Source organism: Cricetulus griseus, chromosome 5, assembly GCF_003668045.3.
Source record: "Cricetulus griseus strain 17A/GY chromosome 5, alternate assembly CriGri-PICRH-1.0, whole genome shotgun sequence".
Classification (NCBI taxonomy): domain Eukaryota; kingdom Metazoa; phylum Chordata; class Mammalia; order Rodentia; family Cricetidae; genus Cricetulus; species Cricetulus griseus.
The window spans coordinates 2,099,299-2,127,196 of record NC_048598.1 but is presented as its reverse complement, the minus strand read 5'-3'; the positions used below and the strand labels follow the sequence as shown (position 1 = coordinate 2,127,196).

Sequence of the window (27,898 nt, the reverse complement as noted above, 5' to 3'; positions counted from 1 at the left end):
GTATATAGCAGTACTGTTCACAAAAGCCCAAAGCAGGAACAACCCAACAGCCACCAACTGGCCAACAGATGACTAAGTGTGTTGTGTGTCAGCTGGAATTCCAACTAGCCACACCGAGAGTGAAGCATGGATGTAAACTCTAACTTGGGAGGTCCTTGAAAACATCACACCTAGTGGAAGTGGCCTCTCGTGATACAGCAGGCCACGTAGTTCTATTCATAGAAACCCAGAACAGAGAAACTCAGCTGGCCAGTGACTGCTTAGGTGTTTGGGGAGGGGGTAAGGAGGTAGCTACAGGAGACACGGTTCGTCCTTCCTTCCTTCCTCCCTCCCTCCTTTCCTTCCTTCTTTATTGTGTGCACACGCATGTGTACATATGCTGTGTGGATGTGAGGGTGCATATATGCCAAGGTACATGGGAACCTTGGGCAATTAGTACTGTTTCCATTGTGGGACCTGGGAATTTGCATGTCTTTATCCTCCGATCCATCTTGTCAGCCTTGAGGGTACAAAAATAAAATTGTCTGGGCTTACGTTTACACATATGTGGGAATTCTTTAAACACACACACACACACACACACACAAACAAGCAAACAAACACTGGTTGTACAGGGTTTTTGTTTTGTTTATTTACTTTTAGACAGACTCTTGCTATATAGCTCTGGCTAGCCTGGTATTCTCTATATAGCCCAGGATGGCCTCAGCCTCCTGAGTACTAGGCACAGGCATGCATCACCATGGTTAGTTTGGCTGTACACTTTTCTCCCCTTGAGACAGGATTTCTCTGTGAAACAGTCCTGGCTGTCCTAGACCTTGCTCGGTAGACCAGGCCGGCCTTGAACTCACAAGGATCCGCCTGCCTCTGCCTCCCATGTGCAGGGATTAAAGGTGTGTGTCACCACCGCCCGGCCTGTACACTTGTAATGACTCACTGATGGGAAGGTCTGACAGTGCCAAGGACTGAACCCAGTGTGTTAGGAAAGCGCTGTAACACTGAGCTGCATCTCTAGCCTGGTCATACCCTTTCAATGGGTGGGTAAGAATTACACGGTATGGAGACTGAATTTCCTCCAAGCTGTTTTACTAAGGATAAGAGATGCATATTAATGCTGTAACTGAGCCCAGCACACAGAGAACACACAGAGTTCAGGGCCCTGAGAGGAAACAGCTGGCACACTGAAATAAGTTATCGAATAGATTAATGAAGGTCTACTCATAAGGATGAGGGCAGGCTGTGGGAGCCCAACCAGAGATGGGAGAGTCCTGTGGACAAGGGGGAGGGTGGGGGGGCAGGAAGAATCCAGACGGCGCTGTGGAACACAGGGCCACCTTCCAAGAGAAAGAAACTACTGCCCCTGGAGTCCAGCAGAAGCATATATGACTCAGGACCTCCATCCGTGGTAGATCCCACCCAAAGCCTGAAGACACAGAATCAGCCTTGGGGGGAACATGGGACAGTTACAACAATCAAACTGCCAGTTTATCTTCCTTTGTTTTGTCCCCTCCTGCCAAGCCCACTACAGGGCTTGGGCACTGTATGGTCTCATAAGGGACTTGTTGATTGTACCCAGGTGTGGTGGCTCACACATGTAATCCCAGCACTTGGAAGGCTGAAGGGTTGCTGTGAGTTTAAGGCCAGCCTGAGCTACAGAGAGTCAAACAACACAAAAGAAACCGTTTATTACAGAGCTTGAGTACTTTCCTGGAACAAAATACATGTGGGCTTCTGCAGATGCCCTGGGCTTTCTTCCAGAGAGGCTGAAGAGAGGAAGCAAGGACTACAGAACTTTCTCCAGCTGCTCAGAGTGGAGGTGGGCAATGGGACACACTGGACTAAGACCTTGGCTCTGCAGTGCAGATAGATAAAGTACCAAAAGCCAACACCAGAAGGAAGCCCCATCTTTAAGATCAGGGTCTGCCTTTGGCTCAGTCTGGGTGGGAAGACGGAATTGGTGCCTGCTGTGGATGGGCCCTGCGTGTCCCCTACCTGTTCCACACTGAGATCCTAACCTTCAGAACAACAGCTTAGAATCAATGTGTCTGAAGGCAGTCTTCACAATGGCAACTGAGGTGAAATGAGGCCATTGTTCTAGTCCTGTGTCCTCATAAAGCTCAGGGCACGCGCACGCACGCACGCACGCACGCAACCGTGGAAGGATGAACATGGTCAACCAACCACAAGACAAAAGTCATCCTCAGAAAGCCTAGGACGAACCTTCTAAGACTGCAATAGAAGGTTGTGGTGCTGAATCTGCCCAGCCTGCCACCCATTGAGGTTAAGAACCAAGCTGTGTCTTCTGTCTTTGCAAGTTGGTTCTGCTGCACACAGGCTCACAAACTCTAGGGAAGGTGTCTGACCCGACCTCTGGTCAGTGGTCTGAATACTCATCATCTGGCGTTTACTGCAGCCTCTTTCCTGCTGTGTCCATTCAGGGATGGGGCCTTACCAATGTCCCGGTCTGGACAAAGTCCCCAAAGCTCAGTGATACCCACCCTTCAAGATAGCATCTTCTGTGTCCAGGCTCTCTCCCCAGTGCTTCCTAGGCAATGGGAAGAACTAGTTAAGTCTTGGAAATGTGATGTCTATGGCAGTAAGGGCAGCATCGTGTGTCAGCATACACGCTGTTTTGCTTTGATGCAGTTCAGACAAATGTCTAAGGCAGTGCAGCTGGTTCTGCCACCTAAGGAACTGGGGACTGCTTGTTGTTTTCTGAGAGTCTGAGACCCTGTGGGCACAGATGAGACTGCTGGGTTCTTGCTTTTCCTTACCCTGGGAGTCAAGTCAGGCAGCCAGATTTAGTCTTTGCCTCGGGTTTCTCAGCTGGGAGAATGATGCACAGGTGTGACACCCACCTCCCCACCTGCTGTGGCTGGAGGTTGTCATGAAAACAAAACCCTGGTGTAGACGGCCACATTCTGGGACCTGTGTTCGTATTGATGAGCAGCCTCACTAAGAAGCCAGAATTCACTTGGTACAGGTGCTGATGGCTTGCTAAGGCAGCAAGACCTGGCAACTTAGTACACCCCTGCTGGCCTTTCTGGGAAAAATGCCTGCCAGAAAGTCTCCTGCCACAGATTCGGTTTGTCTAAAAACCAAACACCTCTCTCCAGACAACCCAGGTTTCCCCCATCTCTCTCTCTCTGTCTCTCTCTCTCCAGGAATGACCCACTGTGTGGAAAGTTTTCCTTGGTACTGATTGGAGGAGGCAGGAGACGGGTCAGTTTGCACCTGTGTTCAGAGGATATGCACTCACTGTCTTCATGTTCACACAAGATCCATGCTAACTAGAACTAAGCGGCTGTTGGGGTGATAATGTAAGCTGTCTTTGGTTATGTTCAGGGAGTTTTGCTCAAGGGAGGACAATGGTGGGCAGGACCCGAGTGTCCCCAGCTGCCAGAAAACTGAGGTGAACATCGGGAAAGTCTGGAGCAGTAGAACTGTACAGATGGGGGACTGCAGCATGGTCGCAGAGACTTTTCTCTCAAACCAGCCTTGGGCGTGCTCAGAATTCAGCGGAGGGTCTACGTCAGATCTAGCTCCTCACTTCGATCTAACGGCTTCCACCATTTACCAACACCGAAATCAAGGGCACGCACGCGCACACACACACACACACACACACACCGCTCTTTGAGACAGCGTCTTGCTATGTGGCCCCGGGTGGCTTAGAATTAGCTATATAGACAAGCTTTTCCAAAATTGTGAAATCTTGTGTTTGTGTGAATGTTTGCCACATGCAGGCAGGAGCTTCCTAAGGCCAGAAGAGGGCATCAGATCCCCCAGAGTTAGAGTTTTAGGTGGCTGTCGCCACTAGGTGTGGGTGTGGGTGTTGGTGAGTGCTCTTAACCACTGAGCCATCTCTCCAGCCCAACTGTAGTTTCACTCAACTCCCAATTTTCTTTCCCTCTCTCACTCATGTCGACATGTCTGTCTCCTCCCACTGCCATGCGTTGCAGGATATTTGATTGCACTGTGACATCCAGACTGTTAATAAACTTAACCTTGAATCAGGGGGCAGAGACGGTGACTAGACAACCAGAGTGAGCCACAGAGAAGCCAGGAATATGGACAGAGAAGATAAGCACTTCCTGCTTATAGGAGGGACTTCTCAGTCTCTTTGATCCAGGATGTGTGGACAGAGAGATGCTTGCTTGGTGTCTGGTTAAAAAAAAAAAAAAAAAAAAAAAGTCAGCTGGTCACTCCTGCTCTGCTTCTTTGATCTATCAGGTTTTCACCCCAGTATCTGACTCCCGAGTCTTTATTGGTAATAGAACAACTTAGATGCAGGCAACAGCCATGAGCTAAGGGGAAGAGAAGGAGGGAGGGAAAGCCTAAGGCTCTGGGAGCAGCAAGGCCAAGGAACCCAGAGGGGGCTCTGGGCAGCACTTGGTCCTACTGCCACCTGGTGTTTATAAGGCATAATACTGCCAAGCCTCCTCACCCAGGGACGCATGCTCTCAAAATCTTTCACACAGAAAGTGCAAATGTGGTCCACACAGCTGTAACCCTAGCACTTGGGAGGGAGAACAATGAGTTCTGGGTTATCTGCTACATGAGTTCAAGGCCAATGTGGGCCACATAAGACCTTGTCTCAAACACACACACACACACACACACACACACACACACACACACACACACACACACACACACACCAGCAGCACCCAATGCCATTTTGGTTTGCTTTATTGATTTCTGTTGTTGTTTTGAGACAAGATCTCACTGTGTAGACTGGGCTGACCACATATCGCTTTATTGATTTCTGTTGTTTGAGACAAGACTAATCAGGATCCTCTTGCCCCAGACACGGTGCCTGGTTTGTCTTATTTGTTTGTTTGTATTGTGGATGGATTACTCTTTAAAAGTTTAAGAACATACAAATTTTCAGAAAACAGTCTTGAAGGAAGTTGGAATAATTGCCTTGGAGAAAACCAGGCTCACACACAGGGTGGCTATTTTTAAAATAGACAGTTAGTAGAAGGATGAGGGATGAGAGCTTCAGAAACAGGACAAGGACCAGGGAGGCTCAGAGCATCTCCAAGTAGCACTGGAAAGCCAGTCAGACAGAGCATGCCATCTTGAAGGCATTTGAGGCCCTTAAAACCACTGCTCGGTGACAACCCACACAGGTATATCTGTAGTAGCTCTGACCGATTTATGGATTCTAACTCATTGATAAATTTTCTTTTAAACACACAGGAAAACTGCTGAAGTGACTATCCTTTTATAGTTCCCATGGGATGATGTCTGCCACCCCTCCCCCCCGTCCTCACATCCCAAGTGCAGGACTGCGTTGCACATGCTCTATACAGAGCACCTGAACCTGTAGAGGTTCGGCCTTACTTGGTCCTGGCAAGCGAAGAACAGAGGTTGGGTGTCCCCTCCACTGGGATGCACTCTCCCCGTGGCCAATCCGTGTCTCCCCGGTCACGTCTAACCACCAGGGGAAGGGTGGTGGGAAATGCAGGTTTCCACCAGATACTATGTCAGCCATTCAAGATGGGTTCTGATGAGGGAGAGAGAGCGCCTTCCTCGTTCACCCTCTGTTCCTCTCTAAGGACAGGGCAGATCATTCCCTGCTCCATGATGCCAAGCAGAGCTGGGCTTCAGCTCAGCGAAGGGAGCTTATATAGTACTGCAAGACCTTGGGTTTAATACCAGCACTAGAGAAAAAAAAAAATCAACCCAACAAAAACCCAGAAATAAATGGGGGGGGGGGGACACACACTTGCACACAGTGTGCCAGGCGCTATCCAATCCCAATACCAGGAGACTCGGACAAATGAGCATCCCCAGCCTTCAAGCTGACCTTGAACAAAGGCCAAGAAGACTGACCTGTGGACAGACAGACCAGCTGTGAGGCCAGGAAAACTCACCCTGCATGACCCGCTGGGGAGAGGAAGAGTTCAGTGAGGATGGAGATGGCTGGATGCTCTAGTTGGCCTTGCTCAGCTGGGAAAGCAGATGGGCTGCTCGTGAACAGCTCCCCAGTCAGACATCAGCAGACAGCCTTCCTGCCACATGTGGGCTGAGGCCATGTGCCCGAATGGTCATAGCCAAATGCGCAAAGGCTGTCAGGGCACCCCTGAACTGTGGGCCTCTGGGAGAGCAGGCTAGCAGGTTGCTAGGGGACAGCCAGGTTGAGCTTGTGGCATTCAGAGCCTCCACAGTACAGGGCGCCATCCACTTCTGAGACTGAGTTCTGTTCTCTTACATGGTCCTAAGTCTCATAGGAATGGCAGCAGTGTGGCCAGAGGCATAGGGGACATTAAACACAAAGGAGGGGGCGGGGCAGGAAGGCTAGAGGCCTTGGACCCTGGGGGATGTACCCTGAAAAGCATGGCTTCCAAAGTATTCTTTCCGGAAACGCCCAGCACCTCACACTCATCTACAGCTCACACATCCAGACTCTTGGGATGGCTGTAAAGAACGTCCCAGTCCTGCTGTCTTTCCCTAGGTCTTTTGCCATCTTGAGACCCTGGGCACATCAAACCTAAACTTGGGCTGTCTGAAGACAGATCCCAGGAAGGCCCAGCAGAAGGCAGTCAGCAAGCATAGGCGACACCTCTCAGCATCCTGTCTCCTCACTCCACAAGGGCACAATCAGGGATCAAAGCTTCTGGAACCACCTTGGTCCTCTGAGGTATGTATGAGTCACCAGCGACATGCACCCCCCATCCTGCCTGGGCCATCTGCACTCAATTACCAGCCCTCTGGAAGCTGGCAGAGGGCTGATTCTCTGCTGCAGGCACTCTGTGATTAGCTTGTTCTTGTTTCCAATGCTGCACATAGTGCAGCCAGCTGTGAGCAGCGGTCACGATTCAAAGCCTTTTCCCTCAAAAAGAAAAGTGCCACAGTAGCTGTGACCGCTGTGTGGAGTCTAAAAGTCTCACTTTCTGGGTAAGTCCCTGCCTTCCTGGGCCTGGGATCACTCCAGACTCTGGGCTGCAAAGAAGCCAGCCTAAGAACTATAAGACCTCCCTACTAGGAGCAGGAGACATCTCTAGCCAGGAGGCTGAGGCAGGAGGATCACAAATTTGAGGATATCATGGGCAAGAGTGAGCAGACAACACGTGATGTGCACGGTAGGTTCTAGTGTGCATCACGAGGCTGCTGTCTGAGGGCCACGCCCCCTTGCTGTAATGTCATCTCTTACATTAAACTCACCAACTCTCTGCAGGCCATGCACTCTTAGGCAGTTGCAATTCGTCCTGTGAGCTGTTCACAAGAACTGTACTGTGTGGAAACAGACCTGAGGAATCATGGTTTTCAACAAAGCAACAAACTCATTTCCCTTCTCATAATAAATGGTGAATGCGGCAAACAGTGGCACACAGATGCCAATAACCACAGGGCAGATCTGTGCATCCAGAAGTGTGTGTTTGCTTGGGATTAGTTGGCTTTTATCTATCATTTATATATCCTGGAATTTAGAATTCAATCTGGAATAACTGGCTTTGCTTACCATGCTGAGAAGTCAAAATGCCTATTTTTGCATAACAGCTGCCCCAAATTATATCACTTAAATCTTTTTTTAAAAAACTCTCTCTGGTCCTCAGGCACTTAAAGCCCAAGTGCTTTTATCTGCCAAGACACTACTGCTTTAAGAAATGTACTTTATGTATGAGTATAAGAGAATATATACCAATTGTGGCTTGTCTCCAAGAACAAGGGGGAATCACTGAGAAAGGGGGTCAGAAAGAACCCTGCAGCATACACTGTAAATAGAAATACTAATTTAAACTCAGTTTCTAACGTGTGGGTAAGAAGTAATATTCAGTGTTTGTGTGCTCACATATGCACCCACATACCCACATTCAGCAAACATTCCCAAGCTCTGATGGCAGAGCCTGGGGCTGGCAGGAAGGGTCAGCCAGCTAACCCAGCACTCAGCTGCAGAGCTGCTGGGTCTGTTAATCCTCACTAAAGAGGCAGAGGCAGTAGGGTTATGAGTTGAGGCCAGCCTGGGCTACTTGTCAAAGCCAAGGCTGCCCTAAGTTTCATAGCAAGATCCTTTCTCAAAAATCGAAAGGCTGGGACTTGTTTGATTCCCAAGCACTGCAAATCAATCAACCAACCAACCAATCAATCAAAACCACAAGACAAACAAAACTCTCAACCAACACTCTTGATGACAACAAACAGCCAAACTTGTAGTGGCACTTGGGAGGTCAAGGAAGGAAGATTTAAGACTTCAAGGTCAGGTCTTCCTGAGCAATCTGGAAGGGGGCCAGAACAAAGGCTAGGACAAGTGGTAAGGCTGCAGCGGAGTCAGACAGTCTGCTCACTTGAAGCCATGCTGAGAACAAGACTCGCTCACACGAGCACACCCATGAGGTCGGCAGTCAACTTCCCAGCAACTCAGACTCGGTCTCACAACTCTGTCACCTGAAGCAATGGTCGTCCCTGATGGTTCTGTTTGCAATAGTGTTTGTTTTTATAACAAAGTCTAAAATAATGGTGTTTAATGTTTCAAAGCATGATTTTCTTTTCACTTTCATCTGCTACACGACTCAAAAACCAGCTAAAGAGACAGTGGTGCCGAGAACAAGCATCAACTGTACAACTAAATGTTGCTTTATAACTTGACTGTAAATGTGTTAGCCATTAAAACACTGTGAGGAATTTAAAAAGATCCGTGAATGAATGTACTCTTTTAGGTTAGAGTGTTTATAATTTTTTTTTTTTTTAGTTTGGCTGCAAAAGCAAAGTTCCACAAGACATGTGCCAAGTCGTCTCCAACTATCTTGGCAAACCTCACAAACAACACAACCAATGCTTTAAGAAAATGGATAGGCCAGCCAGAGAATCTTCCCCGTGTAAAAAGTTATGAAGAGTAACTGGAGAACTTACAGCTTACAGGTTTGACAAGCACAGGCTTCATTTCTGAATGTGACAGCCCGTGCAGATTGCTCTAGGCTTTGGCAGCTGTGGTCACTGACACTGGTTGTAATGTACTTTCCAGGGGACTGCCTGTGTCTGTGCAGAGTTTGCTCCTAGGGAAGTGATGAGAATCAGGTCTGCGTGGCCTATCGACCATATTGACCAATGACGCCGCCTGTCCTGCTCCTCACTTTCTCATCTCTCTCCGGTGATGAAAAGGTGGACGTTCTTTGGAGACTGCAGCATCTGTGCTGCCCGCTCGACACCGACCACAGAGGCAAGCCTCTGGGCATCGTATTTGGAATAGAGCACAGTGCAGGTCCATGTGGCCTCCTCTCCTCTCCTCGCGGCACTCAGCATATTGCAGACCTCGCTGTAGAAGTGAGGGTAGGTTGGCAGTTCATAGAATATCAGGTTCCTGATGCCTTTTATTGTGTACCTGTGAGAGAGGGAGGGGCATGAAGCAGCCAGCGGAGCTGTGCTGCTAATGGCTCCAAAGGGAGATGGCTAGATGCCTGGGGTGAAAATAAGAGCACAAACCAAGCACAGGAAGCTACCCTAGAGCCAAAGGGTTTTTGTGATAACGTTACTGAATTCCTAATGCTGAGTTTAAGATAATGGTAACAAAAATTTGTATTTTTTGGGAAAAAAATATATATATATATATATATTGAGACAGGGTTTCACTATGTAGCTCTTTTGTTTATTATTTCAAGACAAGGTCTGCCCTGGCTGTCCTGGAACTCGCTAGTAGATCAGGCTGGCCTCAAACTTGTAGAGAACCACCTGCCTGTGCCAGTACTAAAGACTGCAACGTGATGCCTGGCCCAACCTTTAATAGTTATTATTTATTTTCATGGGACAGAATATCACTTTGTAACCCTGGTTGGCCTGGAATTTGTGGTGTAGGCCAGGTGGCTTCATCTTTCTTTTGTTTGTTTGTTTTTTGAGACAGGGTTTCTCTATGTACCTTTGTAAACCAGGTTGGCCTCAAACTCAGAGATCTGCCTGCTTCTGCCTCCCAAGTATTGGGATTAAAGGCGTGTGCCACCACCACCCAGCCAGGGTGGCCTCATCTTAGAGAAATGTACCTGCCTTCCAAGTGCTGGTGTTAGTCACAATATCTGACCTTTTACAAACAATTTTTAGACTACATTGTCTTTCTCTCTCTCTCATGTGCTTTGTGGCATGTATGTAGAGGTCAGCAAACAACTTGAGTGTTGATCTCTTTCTCCCACGTGGGCCTTGGGGATTGAACTGAAGTGATCAGAGTTGGTGAAGCAGCCTTTACTTCCTGAGCCATCTCACTGGCCCAACTGATTCTCTTTAATCTTGACCCCCAGCACACAGGATCTCACGGAACTAGGCTGGCCTCAAACTCATTATGTAGCTGAGGCTGGCCTGGAACTCTCTCACCTGTACTTCCTAAGTGCAACCATCACAAAGTGCCAGCTAATCTCAGTGTTTGTACTCATCATGGTTTTCTTTTAACCTCTATCTCCACCTTCTGAACATGGAATAAATAGCCTCAGAAATGGGAAAACCAAAGAAAGCAAGAGAAGCATGGTCACATTCTTTGTTTCAATCTGCTTGTAAGAGAGACTAGGAACTTCCTAGAGACATCAAGACGAGCCTGTTCAGAGGCAGGGGATATGACTCTCATATCCTGAGCCCCCTTCGCTGTCCTCCCCGATTGTGAATGAACCAAGCCTTCAAACAAGTCTAACCCTGACAGGACCTAAAGCCTAGGACATCCATGTGTCTGCTTTCCCTGCCAACTGATAAAGACTATGGCGGAGCTGCACGCCAAAGCTGCTTCTTTGTGGTGCAAACACCAAATTCATCACTGCTAGAACCTGGCCTCACACCACCGCAGGGAGGAGCCGCCTGCCCAGCAGCCATTCTGAATGCCACGCAGTCTATATCTAGTTTCCAACTTGTCTATGGCTTAGACTCTTCCCCACTGCAGCAATACGCAGTAAAGATGCAATGACCCACCCAGGGAGGAAGTCATGACCCTACACCCACCCAGCTCTAAGTCGATTTCATTCTCCTCTTCTCAACACTGTCACCGGCCAGTAGGATACTACCATGACAAGCAGAGCCAGCCCAGCTCCTCAACCCTGTAACACAAGGCTTACAATACGGAGACTGGTGTTGGGCACAAGTACTTTATCAGTCCCTGAAGAAAAAAAATAACCAATCAAAACACACAGCCCCCTATTTATGACCTCACATGTGTGTAGACTTCCTTGCCCTGGGGTTCAGCCTTCAAACCCTGGAAAAGAAGCTGGAGCCCCTGTTCACATGCTTGCTACTGTTCCACCCTGTGGAGTGTGTTCTCCACCATGACTTCTGCTTCTCTCTCTTATTCAACTCTCCTGTCTGAGACACAAAGAAGCTAGACATGGAGTCACAGAACCCTGACCCACTGTGGTAACACACATGCTCTAACACTAGGCTGAGCTCAGTGGCAGAGTGTCTGCCCAGCACATGCAAGGCCCCGGTTCCATCTCTGGCATATGCCTCAGGTGCTTCCTCCTCACAGGCTAAAAACAATTACAGGCTACATTTTCATCATCTCCTTGATTACTTTTTTGTTTGTTTTTTATAGACAGGGTTTCTCTGTGTAGCCCTGGCTGTCCTGAAACTTACTTTGTAGACCAGGCTGGCCCTAAACTCACAGAAATCTGCCTACCTCTGCTTCCTGAGTGCTAGGATTAAAGGTGTGCACCATCACACCAACCAACCAATCAACGATCCAACTACCCACCAACCCACAACACAGAGACTAGCATCACCAACCCCTGTGGCTGCTCCAAAGGAGCAGAGGCTAGGGATATGTGCACAGCCCCACAGAGTCTACCCAGGCTCCTCAGAGGTAGAGTTGTACAGTTTTACCTTTTGTAGAAATGGAAACGTTCCGTGAGGAGCAGAAACTGCTTCTCTCCTTTAAGGAAGAAGTGCCGAGCCCTGGAAACCCCAGACTTCTGTGTATACTCGCAGATGTGTGTGAAGTTCAGCTCTTCCTTCTTGAAGTAATTTCGGAGACGCACAAAGTCAAAGTAGGAGGGGACATAGATGAGCGTGTGGGACATGACGGCATCCCGATACTGAGGCAAAATCTTGTTTATGAAAAAGTGAAACCTGATTAGGAAAGGCCAAGGACAAAGTTAATAGTCTAGAGCTGAACCTAGAGTAAGCAGTAACAGTGTGGGCCAGCAAGCCACAACCCGAGAGATCCCGAGGCCAAAAGCTGACTTCTTTTAAAGACTATGTCAGGATAAAACTTAATAGCACATAGAAAAGGAGGTGCTCACAGTAAGTGTAAAGGCAGATCCATGCCACATATTCCAGAGGATTAGTGTAGTTCACTCCACACTCCTCACTCCCTCAACAACAAATAAGCCCTGCCTGTCTGCCTGGCACATACCAACTTCAACAGGTCCATGTCTAGTGCATGCTAGGCACAACAGGGGCAGAGAAGGGCTTATAATTAAGTGGAATGAGAGGGAGTATATCACAGCCACAGAAGTATTGTATGATTCTGAGATGACATACAGTGTATCACAGCCACAGCAGTATGGTGTGATTCTGCAATGTCTCCATCAAGGTGCCAGGAGCACAGGCTTCAGTCCCAACCTGCCTGTCTCTTGCTCTGAGACTGAGGCCAAGCCTCCTTTTCTCCCTGGCATGACTCCTTCTCTGTCATAGTTGAGTTCAGTGAGGGACCCAACTTTGTAATCAGTAATTCCTAAAAGCTAGAGTCCAGTGCTAAACATGTAACTAAACTCAGATCTGTCTGAGCCCCACTGGTGTAGGTAGGGTTACCTGGCATCTATCACTGAAGTGACATCTTGGGCTTCCATCCTCTGGAAGACATGTGGGAGCTGCACCAACACATGACTGATGGAGCCTGTCATTGGGACATTCCTCACGGCCACCTACCAGGAAGCAAAAACTTCAGGCAGGTGTCCTTTGCTGATCACATGCCATCGACTCTTCCAGTTCATGACCCAACGGGACACAGGACTCACCTGTCCTTGGGCATTGACACAGTGCTTGTTGAACACGGAGTTGATCTGGGCATCCTGCAGGGCACCAAAGAGCAGGGTCTGGCGGTAGTACCTGGACCAGTTATTGAGGCTCCACATGCGAACTCGAGAAAAGTCCACCCCATGGGACTCCAAAGGCAGCAGGTTCATGTGGTTCACCAAATGCTTGAGGAGTAAAACAACACCACCGTCAGCGTCGACTGAGCATGTGTTGGGCAACCATGAGCATTTGCAACCAATTCTTCATCTCCCTAACGCCATGGAGGACGTATTACCATCTCCTAGTGATGGCAGGAAAGTAAGGCTCAGACGGCGACCCGCTCAAGGTCAGCTGAACACACCAGAGGAAGAACGCAGGCTAGCTATTGGAGTATTCCTTTAAAGGGGGTTTTTAGAACTAGGCATGGTGGGGTACCAAGAGTTAGGAGGATCCCAGGCCAGTACGGGTTACACAGTGAGTTTGACACCAGCTTAGGCCACAGAGTGAGACTGTCTCAAAGACCAAAGGAACTACAAAAGGACCAGTGGAAGGGCAGAGGGGTGAACATGACAAAAGTAAAACACACACACACATGAGAGGGTCACATGGAACCCAGTGCTTTAAAGTTAACAGAGGAAAATCAATAATTAAAGTGGAAAATGTGAAGAGAACAAGGCTCACACAGAAAGAAAGGAGCTTAGGAAATGCAGACTGCAACAAAAACAGAAGCCACAATGCAAGCAGAACCTCTGTCATTCTACGACTGGAGCTCAGAACGTCAGTGACAGGGAAGACTTAGTGACAGACTCTTGACGGCCTTGCCCAAGACCCAGTGTTCAATTCCCAGCATGGCAAACAACGGTAACTGAACCAAAACGCTAATGGCCTGGAGCTGTGGCACTTGCTGTTCCTCAAATTAAAGAGTATGGCAGCCACCAACAGACCTTTGCTACGTAAGCTCAACCTGGCCTGGAATACTGTAGTCCAGTCTGGCCAGGAACTTACTGTAATCCTCCTGTTTCAGCCTCCTGAGTGACAGGCTTACAGGTGTGAGCTACGAACCTGGTTTTCCTTGTCCATTTCAGCTGCACGTTAACACACTGCAGGACACACTCCAAGGGTCATGAGTGCTCCAAGTTTTTTTTTTTTTTTTCCTCCACAACAATCAACTAACTGCCCTTGATGTACCCCAAACTTCCCATAAGTCCTTAGGTGGAAGCAGTGTCATCTGCCTTAAGAACATCACAGCTCTGTGGTAAGAATAGTTCTACAGTCTTTTCACTCTAAAGCCAAGAGCACCCCATTGTATGGAGGAAACACACTAGAACATGAAGAAAGCCTTCCCATAAACAAGGTCCCATGTAAGAAACGCTAGTCAGGGCTGAGGTGGCACAGCAGATAAGAGCACTTGCTGTTCTTCCAGATGACACATGTTAGATTCCTAGAACCCATGTCAGGCAGCTCACACCACTTGTAACTCCATTTCTAGGGGATCAGATGTTTCCTGGCATCTACACACACATGGTATACAAACAAGAAAAAAAGACAAACTAAGCCAGGCATTGGTGGCGCACGCCTTTAGTCCCAGCACTCGGGAGGCAGAGGCAGGCGGATCTCTGTGAGTTTGAGACCAGACTGGTCTACAACTCTGGTCTACAACTTTGGACAGCCTGCAAAGCCACAGAGAAACCTTGTCTCGGGAAAAAAAAACAAAAAAAACAAAAAACAAACTAACAAGAAATATTAGGCAGTGGGATATAAATGCATGTCTATAATCCTAGCACTCCAGATGCCGAGGCAGGAAGGCAGGGTTTAAGGACAGCCTGGGCTACAGAGCAAGCCTCTGCCCTCTCCAAAAAGAAATTTTATGCCAAGTTCTCCCATCTTGACTAAGAACTATGAGGGTTTGCATGATAAATGAGTTCTTGGTGAGAACTAACTACCTTCCTTCCTTCCTTCCTTCCTTCCTTCCTTCCTTCCTTCCTTCCTCCCTCCCTCCCTCCCTCCCTCCCTCCCTTCCTTCACCATCGCCTCTCCTTACTAGAAAGAGAACTTTTAAAGGGAAGAAGTCTTTCTGGGGAAATCTGAAAACACTAACAGGAATTCTCCCCTCTTTGGATGGTTTAATAACTGTCTGCCCTATTGGTAGAAGAACAAACAGTTTCACAACTGGAAGTTGTAGAGTAACTTCCTATTTCCAAATCAAGGGGTTACAGCCCCTTTGAGACATAGCAGTCATTACCAAGACATGTTCCCAGTTCTGCATCAGGTAAATGTCAGCCTGGTCGATGATGAGAAGCTCAATAGAAGACAGGAAGTCAAAATCTCTCTTCTTCTCTCCTTCTCCACCAATGATGGTTCTCAAGCCCAGGGGGGAGGCGATGAGGATGTCGGAGGAGTAAAAGGGGGCGTAGAGACGAATGCTCCTCTGAAGTATTGCCACCCCTGAAAGTCACTGTCCGTCAACGCCATGCCAGCCTTAGTGCTTGTCATCCTGTGCTGATTCCTAGGCTGAGCTTCCTTCAAAGTACAAAACTCAACTTCTACTCCCCAGCTTCTTAATTCCTAACCATGTCAATCATGCCACAGATACTCAGTAAATGTTCACAAATGAGGCCCAATGTCACAACAACAAACACTTTCCCAAAAACTTATGAAGACAAACAGCTGTGTAAGAGAAGCACAGACATGAAAGCCGGGTGGGTGTCCACTCTACAGATACACAGGATGGAGAGCCAGTCTCCTCGGAGTGACCCCACCCAGTGTCTCTGACTCGTCACTCTCTGAGAAGCCTGAGTGCCTGATGTGTTTGATCAAGCTGCAGCCAAACTATTTCCTCAGTAACACACAAGGCCTTTCTATACTGTCTTGGAGTCTCCACCCACCACCCAAGGCAAGAACCCTGTCCCCGGCAAGCAGGAGGTCACACCCAGTTCTGCTAGAAAACTGAGTCAGGGACCCCTCCAGCTTCCCCAGGGACCTCCACCTTGACAGGGGGCATTACCAATCCTGAAGTGGTCATCAATGTTGCCCACGAACACAGCTTCATAATCCTCGGGCCTCTTCAGGTTAGGTGGTCTCTCCTCTGGATTGGAGCCATACTCTCCCTGAAACCTCTTTTTGTTGCTTACAATTACTTTCTTCTTACTGTCCCCCTCTAGGAGGCTGATGAAGAGCTGCACCACCCGAAGGGCAGCTTCCCGAAAGGGCACCACTATAAGCACCTGGAGGGAGGGTGGGGAGACAACAGCAGGTCAGAGATTGCATATCTGCGCAAAAGGCCTGGCTCCGAACCAGAAGCTAAGTGTCCCCTGTATCCACAAAAGAGGGGCCTGCGAACTTTAGTCCCATGGCTCCAAGAGAGATACTTCTCAAGCAAAACCGCGAAGGCAATGCCTGCAACAACAGGAGAAACTCAAGAACAGAAATACAAGGGTCTTAGAGGGCAATGGCTCCCATAGGTTCATGTTTGAATGTCTGCTCCCCAGTTGGCGGAACTGTTTGGGAAGGATTGGGAGGTGTGGCTTTGTTGGAGGAGCTGTGTCACTAAAGGTTTCAAAAGATTCCTGCCATTCTATGTGTGCCTCTTGATACTTGTGGATCAAGACATAAGCTTTCGGTTGTTCCTGCTGCCATCTTTGGTCCACCCTCATAGACTCTACCCCTCTGAAACCATAAGCCCAATTAAATGATTCCTTTTACATGATGCCATGGTCATGGTGTTTTGTTATACCAAAAGTAACAACAACAAAAAAAAATACAGAAAAGGATTAACACATTTTTCTAGTACATTCTCGAGAATAGTTTTTGAAACTATTAATGACACACTTTTGAGGAGGAAAAAACGGACTCAATTTTTCAAGCCTCTTAAAAATACTTAAAGATAGTGCCTGGGAGATGATTCAGTGGTTTGGACACTTGCTCTTGCAAGAACCAGACTTTGATTCTCAGCAATCATATGATGACCCACGCCATCCTAACTCCAGTTCCAGGAGATCTGGTACCCTCTTCTGACTTTCATAGGCACCAGGCATGCATGTGGTAAATACACATACATGCTGGCAGAACACTCATACACATAAAATTAAATAAATCTAAAAATAAATGCAGCAAGTTTCTGCTGAGTAGAAAATCAGAAGATGCTTAGCAAAGAGCTAATTTCTAACTACCCACCATTCTTGTTCAAGTAAGAAACTCAACAGTGTAACTCTAGTCAAACCCGGAGATTCCTATCACAAGTTAGGGCAATCTGCCTGATTCTCCTACAGTGCACAACAGAGACAGACAGCCTCAATGTCATGTCCATGCGCCTGAGGCAGCCTCCTAGAAATGTAACCAGCTGGCCAAAACAGTAAGTAATTTGCCCTGTGCCGGTCCAAGATTTAAAAGGCTAGATTACTGTCCTGTTGGTGACACTAAGTAAGTGTCCACACTTCATTCCCCAGCTATTAAACAAGAGGCCAGACTGAAAAATCCTTTAAAAGCCATAACTGTATCTACTCCCTTGAGACCTGTAGAGCTCAGTAAGCGTCTAAAAGCATGAGCCTCTTCCAGGAGATGGGGGAGCAAGTCAAAGAACAAGGCCTGGCTCCCCTCGAGGCATCACGAAAGACAAGATGAGGACAGAAGTAAATCCATTTCCTTTCTTGATAGAACCTCAAACATGCCAGAGATCAGGCTAAGAGCACAAGCAAACACAGTCATCCCTTTAAGCATTAGGAACGTCACAACAAAAACGGGTGTCTGTGGCTTGGTGAAGAGCCCAATTCTAGTCCATCTCTGTTAACCTTTCCCCCATTCTCTTTAGCTGGACCTTCTGTGAATCTGGGTCTGCCCATAGCTGTCACCTATAAGGACTAAATAAAAAACTCACTAGGGTGCCAGTAAGCCAAAAGTCACCAGGAAGAGACCACCCCCAATGGGGTGCTTAAATAAATGTGTTTCAGGTTCACTGCTGACAGCATCTGAAGCCCCTGCACTGCCTGGCTTGCTCAACAGTTCATATGAGGATTCTCTAACCAGTCAACTGTCCACACGCTCATGACTCAGCAGTGCCTCACAGCCTCCTTGAGGACAAAGCTCTCCTGCTGCCGCCACTCACCTTAGGCCTGGTTAGCCCTTGGTCCCTGAAGTCATCATCCTCACCCACCCCAAGTTTCTGGCTCCGGCGCCTACTGTTGTTAGCTAACACTTGGGCATTCGCTTTGAGGACGTGGTTTATGGCATGCAGGCAGTACACATGGCGGACCTCTTCTCCATTCTTCAGGGCAGTCCGCTCTGGGTAGAACAGGTCCCGGTAAGAATTCATAATTAAGAACAGCTCTTTCTGGAGCGGGGTAAAGGGGCTATTTGATTGTTGAGGACCAGATAGGAATTGGCTATTGGTTTTTTTCCAGGTGGATTCTAGAGGCTTCTGAAGATGAAGTGACTTCATGTCAACATCCTTCGGAGGTTTAAATGTTTCCATCTTCTGGAACTTTGATGAAAAGACAAGCTGTCCCAGGACGGGCCACTAGGGGTAGACAGATTGAGAGCTAAGTTAGGCATGATTAACAACCCGACACTCACAGGGTACTTGATGATTCACAGACTAGCCCGGAGCCTGACTTCATACCTGAGCTCTGTCTCTAGTGTTTCCTTCATATTCTGAGGGTCATGTCTGGGAACAATGAAAATTCCTTGGCAATGTGCTACAGTACAAGGTGTGATACTAAAGGCTCTACTTGTCTCAGTCCTGATCCCTCCCCCCCTCCCCCCCTCCCTCCCTCCCTCCCTTAGTCTCCACTGCTCCCTTTCTCCCTATTCCTTTTTAGATATGCCCAGTCAAGCAATGCTACTTTGTGAGACACATGTTTAGAAATTCTTCACTGTAGAAAACTTGCTGATCTAAAATTACAGCAACTTCAACAACAAAAGAAAGGAGCCACAGACAGCCGAGCAGCCTGGGTGACTCTCCAGGGAGCTGTGCTGAATGAAGCAGCTGGTGGCTAAAGTCCCACCCTGGGTGACTCCAGTTACTCAACTGTGAACTGACGAGCTCCCAGAAACAGAGATGAGCTCAGGAGGTTAAGGATTTAGGAGTGAGGAATGTGAACGGAAGTGTGTAAGGTAAAAAGGAGCAACAGAGCCAGGCATGGTGGCGCACACCTTCAATCCCAGTACTGGGGAGGCAGAGGTAGACAGATCTCTTCTGGTGATTTGAGGCCAGCCTGGTCTACATACCAAGTTCCAGGCCTGCCAGGACTACATAGTGAGACCCAGTTGATAAGACACACAGTGCTGGTGTTCCACACCCTACTGCGCTAGTGGAAATGAGATCCTATAAGAAGTACAACACTGTACACAGGACCCGAGTCCAGGGATGCAAGGCCAGGGTAAGCAGAGTACTTAGCCCTGCATGCATGAGTTAGTTCCAAGCAGCAATAAATGGCATCTATGTCCACTTTCTGGTTGTGATACTGTACTGTACTCTGCTATCTGCTACCGGTTGTGTGTGTATGTGTGTGTGTGTGGGTGTGTGTTACACCTGCACATGTATCTGCAAAGTCAAAAAAAGGGAAAGTGAAGTAGACCTTGTATGGCATCACATCCATAAATAACCCCAACACTTGGGAGGCTGAGGCCAGAGGAGAGACACAAGCCCAACGTCTGACAAAATGAAACTCCCTATGAATAATATATGCCAATAAACCAAAGACCACAGTTTCTTCGGGGTTTCCCTCCGTGCCTGGAAAACCAAACAGCACTTACTTTTAGTTGCTGGGTAGTTGGAGGGCTTGAAGTGGCAGCTTGGACCTCCTTTTCTTTCAGTTCTTTGTTGACATGTTGTTGAAATGGATCTAATTCAGAACAGAGCAGTGAGCACAGGGAACAATGCAGGGCTTTCTAGTCTGAGAGTGATGGACTCGTGTCCCATCACCTCTGAAAATGACACGTTCACCTCTAGTCCCTGATGAGACCAACATGCTGATCTTCCTGGCAACGAAAGCTTAGTAAAGAGCGCCTGGCAAGCTGAACACAACATCCCAGCCTGAAGCCTCACCTCAAGTTCAAGCCTTGGCCGCTGCACTTGAACCCATCTCTTCTGTGATTTCTGAACTACACAGCCGAAAGTTCTGCTTCTGAGTCTTTCCCTTTACACCAAAAATCCTCTCACCTGCATGCTACTCCTTCACAGAAAGGTGCCTTGTGGGGGTCGACCGTGCCAGGCACAGCACTGGCTCCAGGCAGAGGTTAGAGCTGGCTCCCCTTTGACATCACATTCTAGTCCTTACCATGCCACACCAATTCAAACAAGCCAGCACAAGTTCCTGTCCATCTGGCACATGGCAAGATTCCTGAGGGCAGGCTCCATGCGTTCTGCACAGCAAAGGAAGGCTGGGGCAAGATGAGCCACTCTCACCTTGGGACGTTCTCTGGGAGGAGCTGCTGCCTCCACTGTCCTCTTCCAGAAAATTGGTTTCCAGGCTGAACAGGGACTCGTGTTTTGCATCTGTGAACTCCTCCGAGGATTTCTGTGACGCATCGGCCGGCTCTTCGCCATCTTTTTCTTTGGAGACATCAGCTAGGGACATACCTGAAATGTTGAAAATCATTTCGTAAAACTTTCCAGGGTGTGGTAGAGCTCGGTGAGTTCTAGGTCAGCCTAGTCATGGCGATTTCCAGACAGCCAGACCTACAGAGTGAAACCCTGTCTCAAAAATAAATAATTTACTCATACTTAAAAGTTGACAAAATCAAATTAAAACACTGATGCTCACTGCATTTTATTTATTTATTTATTTATTTGTTTGTTTGTTTTGTTTTTTTTCAGGGCAGGGTTTCTCTGTGTAGCCCTGGATGTCCTGCAACTCACTTTGTAGATCAGGCTAGCCTCCAAATCACAGAGATCCACCTGCCTCTGCCTCCCAAGTGCTGGAATTAAAGTTGTGCACCACCACCACCGCCTGGACATACTTGGTCTCTTATTGACGAGGAACAACCCCTTCTGAGCTGTCACAGTGACAAAAGTATGTTCCTCTGATAAGCCAGGCACTCTTATATTATGTCAGAAGAAATCCCCCAAAGAGTAAACCAACAGCATTTTCCTGAGGGTCTGTGTTTCCAGCAGATTCGAAAAACACAACCAAACTCAAATGACTAAATCTCTGCTTTGGAGCCAAATGCTCTCACTCAGCCCACACAGCACAGGACACTGTGTCCTGGCAAAGAGGATAGGCCAACCCCCAAACACTCACACTCCTGTGTCTCAGCTGTCTCTACTGTTTCTTCTTCCACAATGACATCTTCATCACCATCTTCGTCATTCATTTCTTCATCACCTACAGCACTGTCATCCTCCTCCTCCTCCTCCTCCTCGTCCTCCTCTTCGGAAACATTCTTTAGCGTAGAAAGCAGCCTGTGGTACCCTGAAATGTGCTCTTGTTCACTCTCAGAGTCACTTTCAGAATGTGAAGAATCTGAACTCTCTGACTAAAGGAAAATGGGAATCTTTTAAAAACAAAATTATATTGTTTTATTGTCACACTAATAAAATAAAATATAATGTGAGAAATGCATATTAATGGAATTTCCTTAGCCTTAAAGAAGGAAATTATGTCACGTGCAAGAAAATGGATAGAATGGGAGATACTTAAGTAAAAATAAGAGAGACTAAAGGCAAATAAATATGTTCTCTCCTGCATGGGGAAACTAGATTTAAAAGAACTTAGAAGTCATGAAATTAAAAAGGATGAGCATTTGGAAAGAGAAAAAGGACCAGCAGAGGTAGAAGACTGAGGGCCAAAAGAGGGCAATGAATGTGTGGTATGAATACAATCAAATAATTATTCTTGGAAATACCCTAATGAAATCCGCTACTTTGTATAATGAACATATACTAATTAAAAAGGAAACAAAAAACCCAATGAGCTTTTCTGAAAATAATATACAATCTCATCTCCTTAACCAAGCCCAGCATGAAATTGACATAAAACAGTTAACCAAGCTACGGTCCCTATTAGCTGCACATGGAATGCAAACTGACTTTTCAAACAGAAATCTAGGTTATGGCTTCAACTTGCATCTCAGACATTAGGCTTCATGTTTCAAGGCACAAGAGGAAAATTACGAGTGAGTGCCATTGTCTCAGTCTACTGGCCCCTTGTCTATTCTATACTATGTGTGAATACATCACCATGAATGCACTGAAAGCCAGCGCTCCGATGAACCTTTCCAACAGAGGTTCACAGCATAGTGTCATGGGGTAGTCTCCAACTCTGGCTTCTATGGTCACACCACAGTTTTTACAGCCGTCTATCCCATCATTTAAAATTAATTAAGTAACATTACTAAAATCACAGCTTACATCCCAAACAGAAAAACACAGCAATGTACCCAAGCTTTACTTTTACACACAATCTTAAAGGTTAACAACCCAAATCCAACTACTATAAAGAAAAAAAAAAAAGCATTACCAGCTGACAAATCTGTGGCGTTGCCTCCTTTTTGGAAACCCTAAAAAGAAATGGAAGATGTCAAATTTTAGCTCTAATTTGTAACGATCACGAAAGGCCTAATGATTCTGCTTTAAGTGAAAGGATGCAGAATATACGATAATAACCAGTCACTGTAAAAAATTCTGAATGTGCCGGGTGGTAGTGTTGCACATTATTCCCAGCACTTGGAAAGTAGAGGCAGCTGGATCTCTGTGAGTTCGAGACCAGCCTGGTTTACAAGAGCTGGTTCTAAGACAGCCTCCAAAGCCACAGAGAAACCCTGTCTCCAAACCCACCTCACTCCCCCAAACTTCTGCATGCACAAGGGCAAAGATGACCAGAGGACAAACGGGCAACAGGAGAGTGAGGCGATCACGTGACAAAGAGCGACTAAGAAACCGGCTTTTAAACCACACATCGGGGTTGACCTCTCTGGGTGCCCTGGCTGGGCTGAGCTCCCCTGCCTCAGTCCCCGCGGGCCGGACAGCACCACGGCTGCCTCTGCAAGTCTACCTGCAGGGTGCACTCCGCAGCGGGGCGCGCGGCTCGCCCCGACCCCCGCGCTCCCTGGAACCCGCTCGCCCCGACCCCGCTCGCCCGACCCCTGGAACCGGCTCGCACTGACCCCCGCGTCTCCCCGCCCCGAAACCGTGCTCGCGCTGACACCCCGTGCCCACCCCGGCTCGGCTCGCACCGACCCGGGCTCCCGGAACCGGCTCGCACCACGACCCAACCGGCTCGCGACCACCGGCTTCTCCCGGAACCGGCTCGCACCGACCCCGCTTCTCCCGGAACCGGCTCGCACCGACCCCGCTTCTCCCGGAACCGGCCCTCCCAGCACGGCGCGCGCCCCACCTGTCGTAGAAGGGGTGCTCCTCGCCGAAGTCGCGGAGGTGCTTCTTCTGCTTCTTGGTCATCGTGCTGAGCAGCTGGCTCCGGCCGCGGTTCCGGCGCTTGCCCATAGCGGCGGGAACGCCAAGCTCGCCACGGTAAGCGGTCGCACGTGAGCGCGCCGGCTTTACGGCGCAGGCGGGTGCCGTAAGGCACAGCCGCTTTGCGTCCTGCGAGCACGACGGGCGTCACACCCTGCGGGTCTCGGTGCTGCCCCCTGCCGGAAGCTCCTGGAGCGCAGGGCAGAGCCTGCGCATGCGTGCTCGGAGCACCCGCGCCTAGGGCTTCGGGCGGGCGCGGCGTAGCTTGCTTGCTTGGTGGTGCTGTTTTACTTTGTTTTTTGTTTTTATTTGGGGGGTGACGGGGTTGGTGGCCTCCCCCCCCAATACCCCAGGAGCTAAGATCTGACCCCGGGACCTCGCGCTGGTTTTCAAGTTCTCTACCAGGGGGCTTCGCCTCGCGCTGGGATGTGGGAGAGGCAGCCTGGGCCATGGATGCTCGCAGAAATGGTGGTGCTGGGCAGAAAACCAGGACGCACACTTAAGGGTGCCTGCTCATCCCACTCTAACGGCACGCGGTCCGAACCGGACTTGTGAGCCAATCTGATGAGGCAGATTGTATGGAAACTGGTGCTTAGTGAGACAGGGGAGCCGGGTGGAGGTGGTGGTGGTGGTGGTGGTGGTGGTGGTGGTGCACACCTTTAATCCAAGACAGCCAGAGCTGTTACACGTAGAAACCCTGCCTTGAAAAACCATAAATAAATAATACAGGAAATCTGGACTTGGGCTATGATACACTAGGCTCTTCGGCCCCACAGGTTAAGGTTACCTTCCCATTGCTCTTCGGTGAATGTTGAGGAGAGCCTCTGAGAAAACATCTTTCCCGACATTCTTTAACAAAAGCAGAAACACATTCGATAAACTAGCATCTTGCGTAAGTTATCGCCAAAACTAGTCAAAGTGTACCTTTTTCTTTTACTTTCTTTCTTTCTTTCTTTCTTTCTTTCTCTCTCTTTCTTTATTTTTATTTTTTATTTTTATTTTTTATTTTTTACAGTTGATGTGTTTTAGTGTAATAACCTAACCGGGCTAGGGGTAGGGTTTGATCCTCAACACCGAACAAAACAAAACAAACCCATACACCACATAAACAAGCCGGGCATGCTGACTCATACCTGTCATCTCAAGGAGGCTGAGGCTAGAGAATGGACAGTGGAGACCTTTATTTAAAAAATAAAATTAGCCTGGTATGGTGGTACACACCTTTAATCCCAGCCCTCAGGAGGCAAAGGCTGCAGGTCTCTGTGAATTTGAGGTCATCCATAGTGAGACCTTACCTCTCTAAATAAATAAATAAACACATAAATAAATAAATAAATAAACCTAAATAAAAATAGGAAAGTGGGGAGACAGAGTCGAGGCCTATGTTTCAAGGATGCACAGCAACAGGTGAGGCTGTTTGAGACCACACAAGACACACTAACTGAAATTCAATGAAAACAAAGAATGAATATCAGCACCGACCCTAGACTCCAGGTACAGCAGGAGACGCTGACACATGTTTTGTGTTTCTGTGGAAGAGTCGTCAGGCCTTATTAAGTTCCACGACAGTTCCAGGGTCACCTGTTAATTATAATTAGAGGGGTGGTGTGGGAGAGAGAGTATCAAAAGCCATGCAAACAGAAAGGGTGGTGGCCAGCAGCTGGCCTGGCCAAGTGACCCATTAATAGACATCTGTCTGCTGCCTAGTTGAAAGATAAAAGGTATAGTCACTTAGACAAACAAAAGGCTGTTTTCAAAGTGTCCTCACAGGTTTTATGGCTCTGGTCACAGTGTAACCTGGCTCTAGCCAATAAAGAGCCATTGCTTTTTTTTTTTTTTTTTTTTTTTTTTCACCTTTCACTGCATTCCTGGTGCCCCAACCCCACCCCTGTCCCCAGACATGCAGTTTCTTGTCCTTCCAGGGATCTCAAATCAGAAGCTGGAAGCTCCAGCCCTTGAGGTGACTCTCACTCCTACCTGGTTTCCAGCATACAAGTTTAGGCAAAAAACTGTTCCCAGGTTTAGGCAAAAAATTCATCCTATCATCTCCAGTGAAACAGTCTGAGCATTGGCTTGCTGAATATTAGAGAGCAAGCCCCTTTTCCCCCCAAAATATTGATATTCACCTTCAACAAGGAGATCCTGTGTGAGTATAACCTGACAGCTAAGAACTTAGTCACCGTCTCTATGCCTCTTGTAGAAGTTTCCTATTGGTGCATTTGGCACGTGAGCACACACAGTGCAAGTACTTCCCTGGGAAGCTTTAACAAGACAGGTTTTTTTTTCCTTCTTCCTACTCTTAGAACTCATTTTTCTCTCCCTTAGGATATTCTTTTTATGTATTCAAAATCATGCAGTCTTTTAGGATCATTCAGGAAATAGTCTTCTATATTACTGTACAAAGAGATGCTATGGATTTATAAATTACTGTTCCTGGACTATTTGAAGTTTACAAAAGACTCTAGGCTAACAAGAGCAGTATGGGGAAAGGATGAGATATTCCTTAGAAGAGCATCAGGATATTTAGGAAGCTTCAGTTATTTAAAATGAAAAGTGGTTCCAAGGGAAATGTCAGGCACAATCAATACAAAACTTGACAAAAGGATGTAACAGACTTCACACGCCCGCTGCTCAGCCTCAGGAATTATCTACTCAAGGATATCTATCCCATTCCATAGTTTGAAGCCAATTGTAGGAATCATTTAATCTGCAAATATTTAGTATACTTATGTAAAACCCAATATGGGCATTATTTTATCCAATAAAAATAGTATCTTTTAAAATACATGGATCATCTTTCAGATTTCTAATTATCTCATAAATAGCACATCATTTTTATTTCTACACTCTGTTGGTTTAATGAATCCTGTACTTCTCTATTTCTCACGAGTTGGTGATTGTATATGAAAACTGATCAGATTTGTAGGACTCAGTATTTTGTTTCTATTATAAGGCAGACAACTGATTTCCTTTCTTTTTATGGTTTTACCAAACATGATGCATATCCTAAATTCTGGGGAAGATGTTTACTGCCAAGCCAGACAATCTGGGTTTGATTCCAGGAGCCCACACAGTAAAAGCAGAGAACCAATTCCTGGAAGTTGTCCTCTAGCCTCCGCACCCGTGCGTGCACATACGCACACACAGACAGACAGACAGACAGACAGACAGACACACAAATAAATAAATAATCTTGAAAAATTCTTTGTAAGGGTTAGGTATTTGTGTGTATGCGTGTGTGTCTGGTGTGTGTGTGTGTGTGTGTGTGTGTCTGTCTGTCTGTGTGTGTCTGTGTGTGTGGTGTGTCTGTGTGTGTGGTGTGTCTGCGTGTGTACAGGTGTATGAGGTTACAGAAGGAACCCAGGCCCTCTCACATTAGGCAATTATCCACCACTGACTGTAGCCTCAGTTCTTACTGGCAAAGCTCTTTTGTGCATTTCAATTCTCCAGTAGTCCCGCTATATAGAAAAAAATAAGCTGGGTGGTGATGACGCATGCATTTAATCCCAGCACTTGGGGGCAGAGGCAGGTAGATCTCTGTGAGTTTGAGGTCAGCCTGGTCTACAGGCTGTAGAGCGAGTTCCAGGACAGCCAGGGCTACACGGTGAAACCCTGTCTCGAAAAAAAACAAACAAAAAGTAAGATTCAGAATGATTGAGGAAGACACTCAATGTTGACCTGGGGCTTCCACATGTGTGTGACCCCACCTAGCACTCTTTAACACACAGTTTCCTACATACAAGATTATCTTTTCACCAAATTGTACAAATACCATTTTTTTCCACACACAGTTTCATCCTGTCTTTCAAGAGTACTGACAGAAATTATTCATGTCAACTCACAAAATTATGAAATATGCTTAGTTACTCATTCAGAAATATTTACTGAACACTTGCCTTGTGCCAGGTGCTATGCCAGCAGCCTAAGCAAGGATAAGATCCATAGCAGCCTCCTCAGGGAGTGCTCTGTGTTGTCTGTGTTCAGAGAAGCATGAAGACAGTCACAATTCGCTGTGATAAATAGGGACACTTGGAGCCCTGTCATGATGAGCAGCTGTCAATCAGGGCATCCATGAACCGTCTGCAGAACATCAGAACATCCACTGACTATATAAGTGAAGATCTGTGGGCTTTAAATGGGACCTTAGGGCTATACATCACAATCTATACCTGCCATCAGACTTCACAGTACTCACCGGACAGAGAGAAGGTTGAGTGGGCTTCAGAAAATGAGATTATGTTCTCTCTCTCTTTCTATTCCTAACACGTAGCCAGGGACTGGAATATAGTTACTTTTTATTTTCAGTCTTTTGAGACAGAGTCTTAGGTAGCCTACACCCACCTTGAACTCAAAATCCTCCAGCCTCAACCTCCCAAGGGCTGGAATCACAGGCACACAGAGCCCTCCCCACAAGCTATAATGACCCCCTCAAAAAAGAAAAAAAAAACAATGGCCATAAATAAATGTTCTTCCTTACGAGTAGATACAGACTACAATGAAAATATTTTGTCTATTTGCATCTATCTGATGTGACGACAGACTTCAAGCGCTGCAGTAGGTAGTTTTGCA

At 47.4% G+C, this 27,898-nt stretch overlaps 1 protein-coding gene across 4 annotated transcripts; it reads right to left on the bottom strand.

Moving 5' to 3' along the window:
• Positions 1 to 4,732: 4,732 nt before the first annotated feature.
• On the bottom strand, positions 4,733 to 23,437 carry Utp25 (UTP25 small subunit processor component). 4 transcript variants are annotated; one of them, XM_027416551.2, is made up of 12 exons: positions 23,253 to 23,436; positions 22,377 to 22,416; positions 21,159 to 21,393; positions 20,324 to 20,497; positions 19,672 to 19,760; positions 18,023 to 18,433; positions 15,926 to 16,145; positions 15,164 to 15,366; positions 12,924 to 13,106; positions 12,718 to 12,830; positions 11,788 to 12,033; positions 4,733 to 9,325 (listed from the first exon to the last, which is right to left on the bottom strand). In XM_027416551.2, the coding sequence occupies exons 1-12, from the start codon at positions 23,357 to 23,359 to the stop codon at positions 9,082 to 9,084; spliced, it is 2,265 nt and encodes a 754-aa protein (XP_027272352.1). In that variant the 5' UTR covers positions 23,360 to 23,436; the 3' UTR covers positions 4,733 to 9,081. The 4 variants fall into 4 exon arrangements, 3 of the variants coding, with proteins under 3 accessions (XP_027272352.1, XP_027272351.2, XP_035301034.1); XM_027416550.2 differs by having other exon boundaries at positions 21,159 to 21,329; positions 23,253 to 23,346; XR_004770085.1 differs by having other exon boundaries at positions 9,188 to 9,325; positions 11,788 to 12,011; positions 23,253 to 23,437.
• Between the last annotated feature and the right edge of the window lie 4,461 nt (positions 23,438 to 27,898).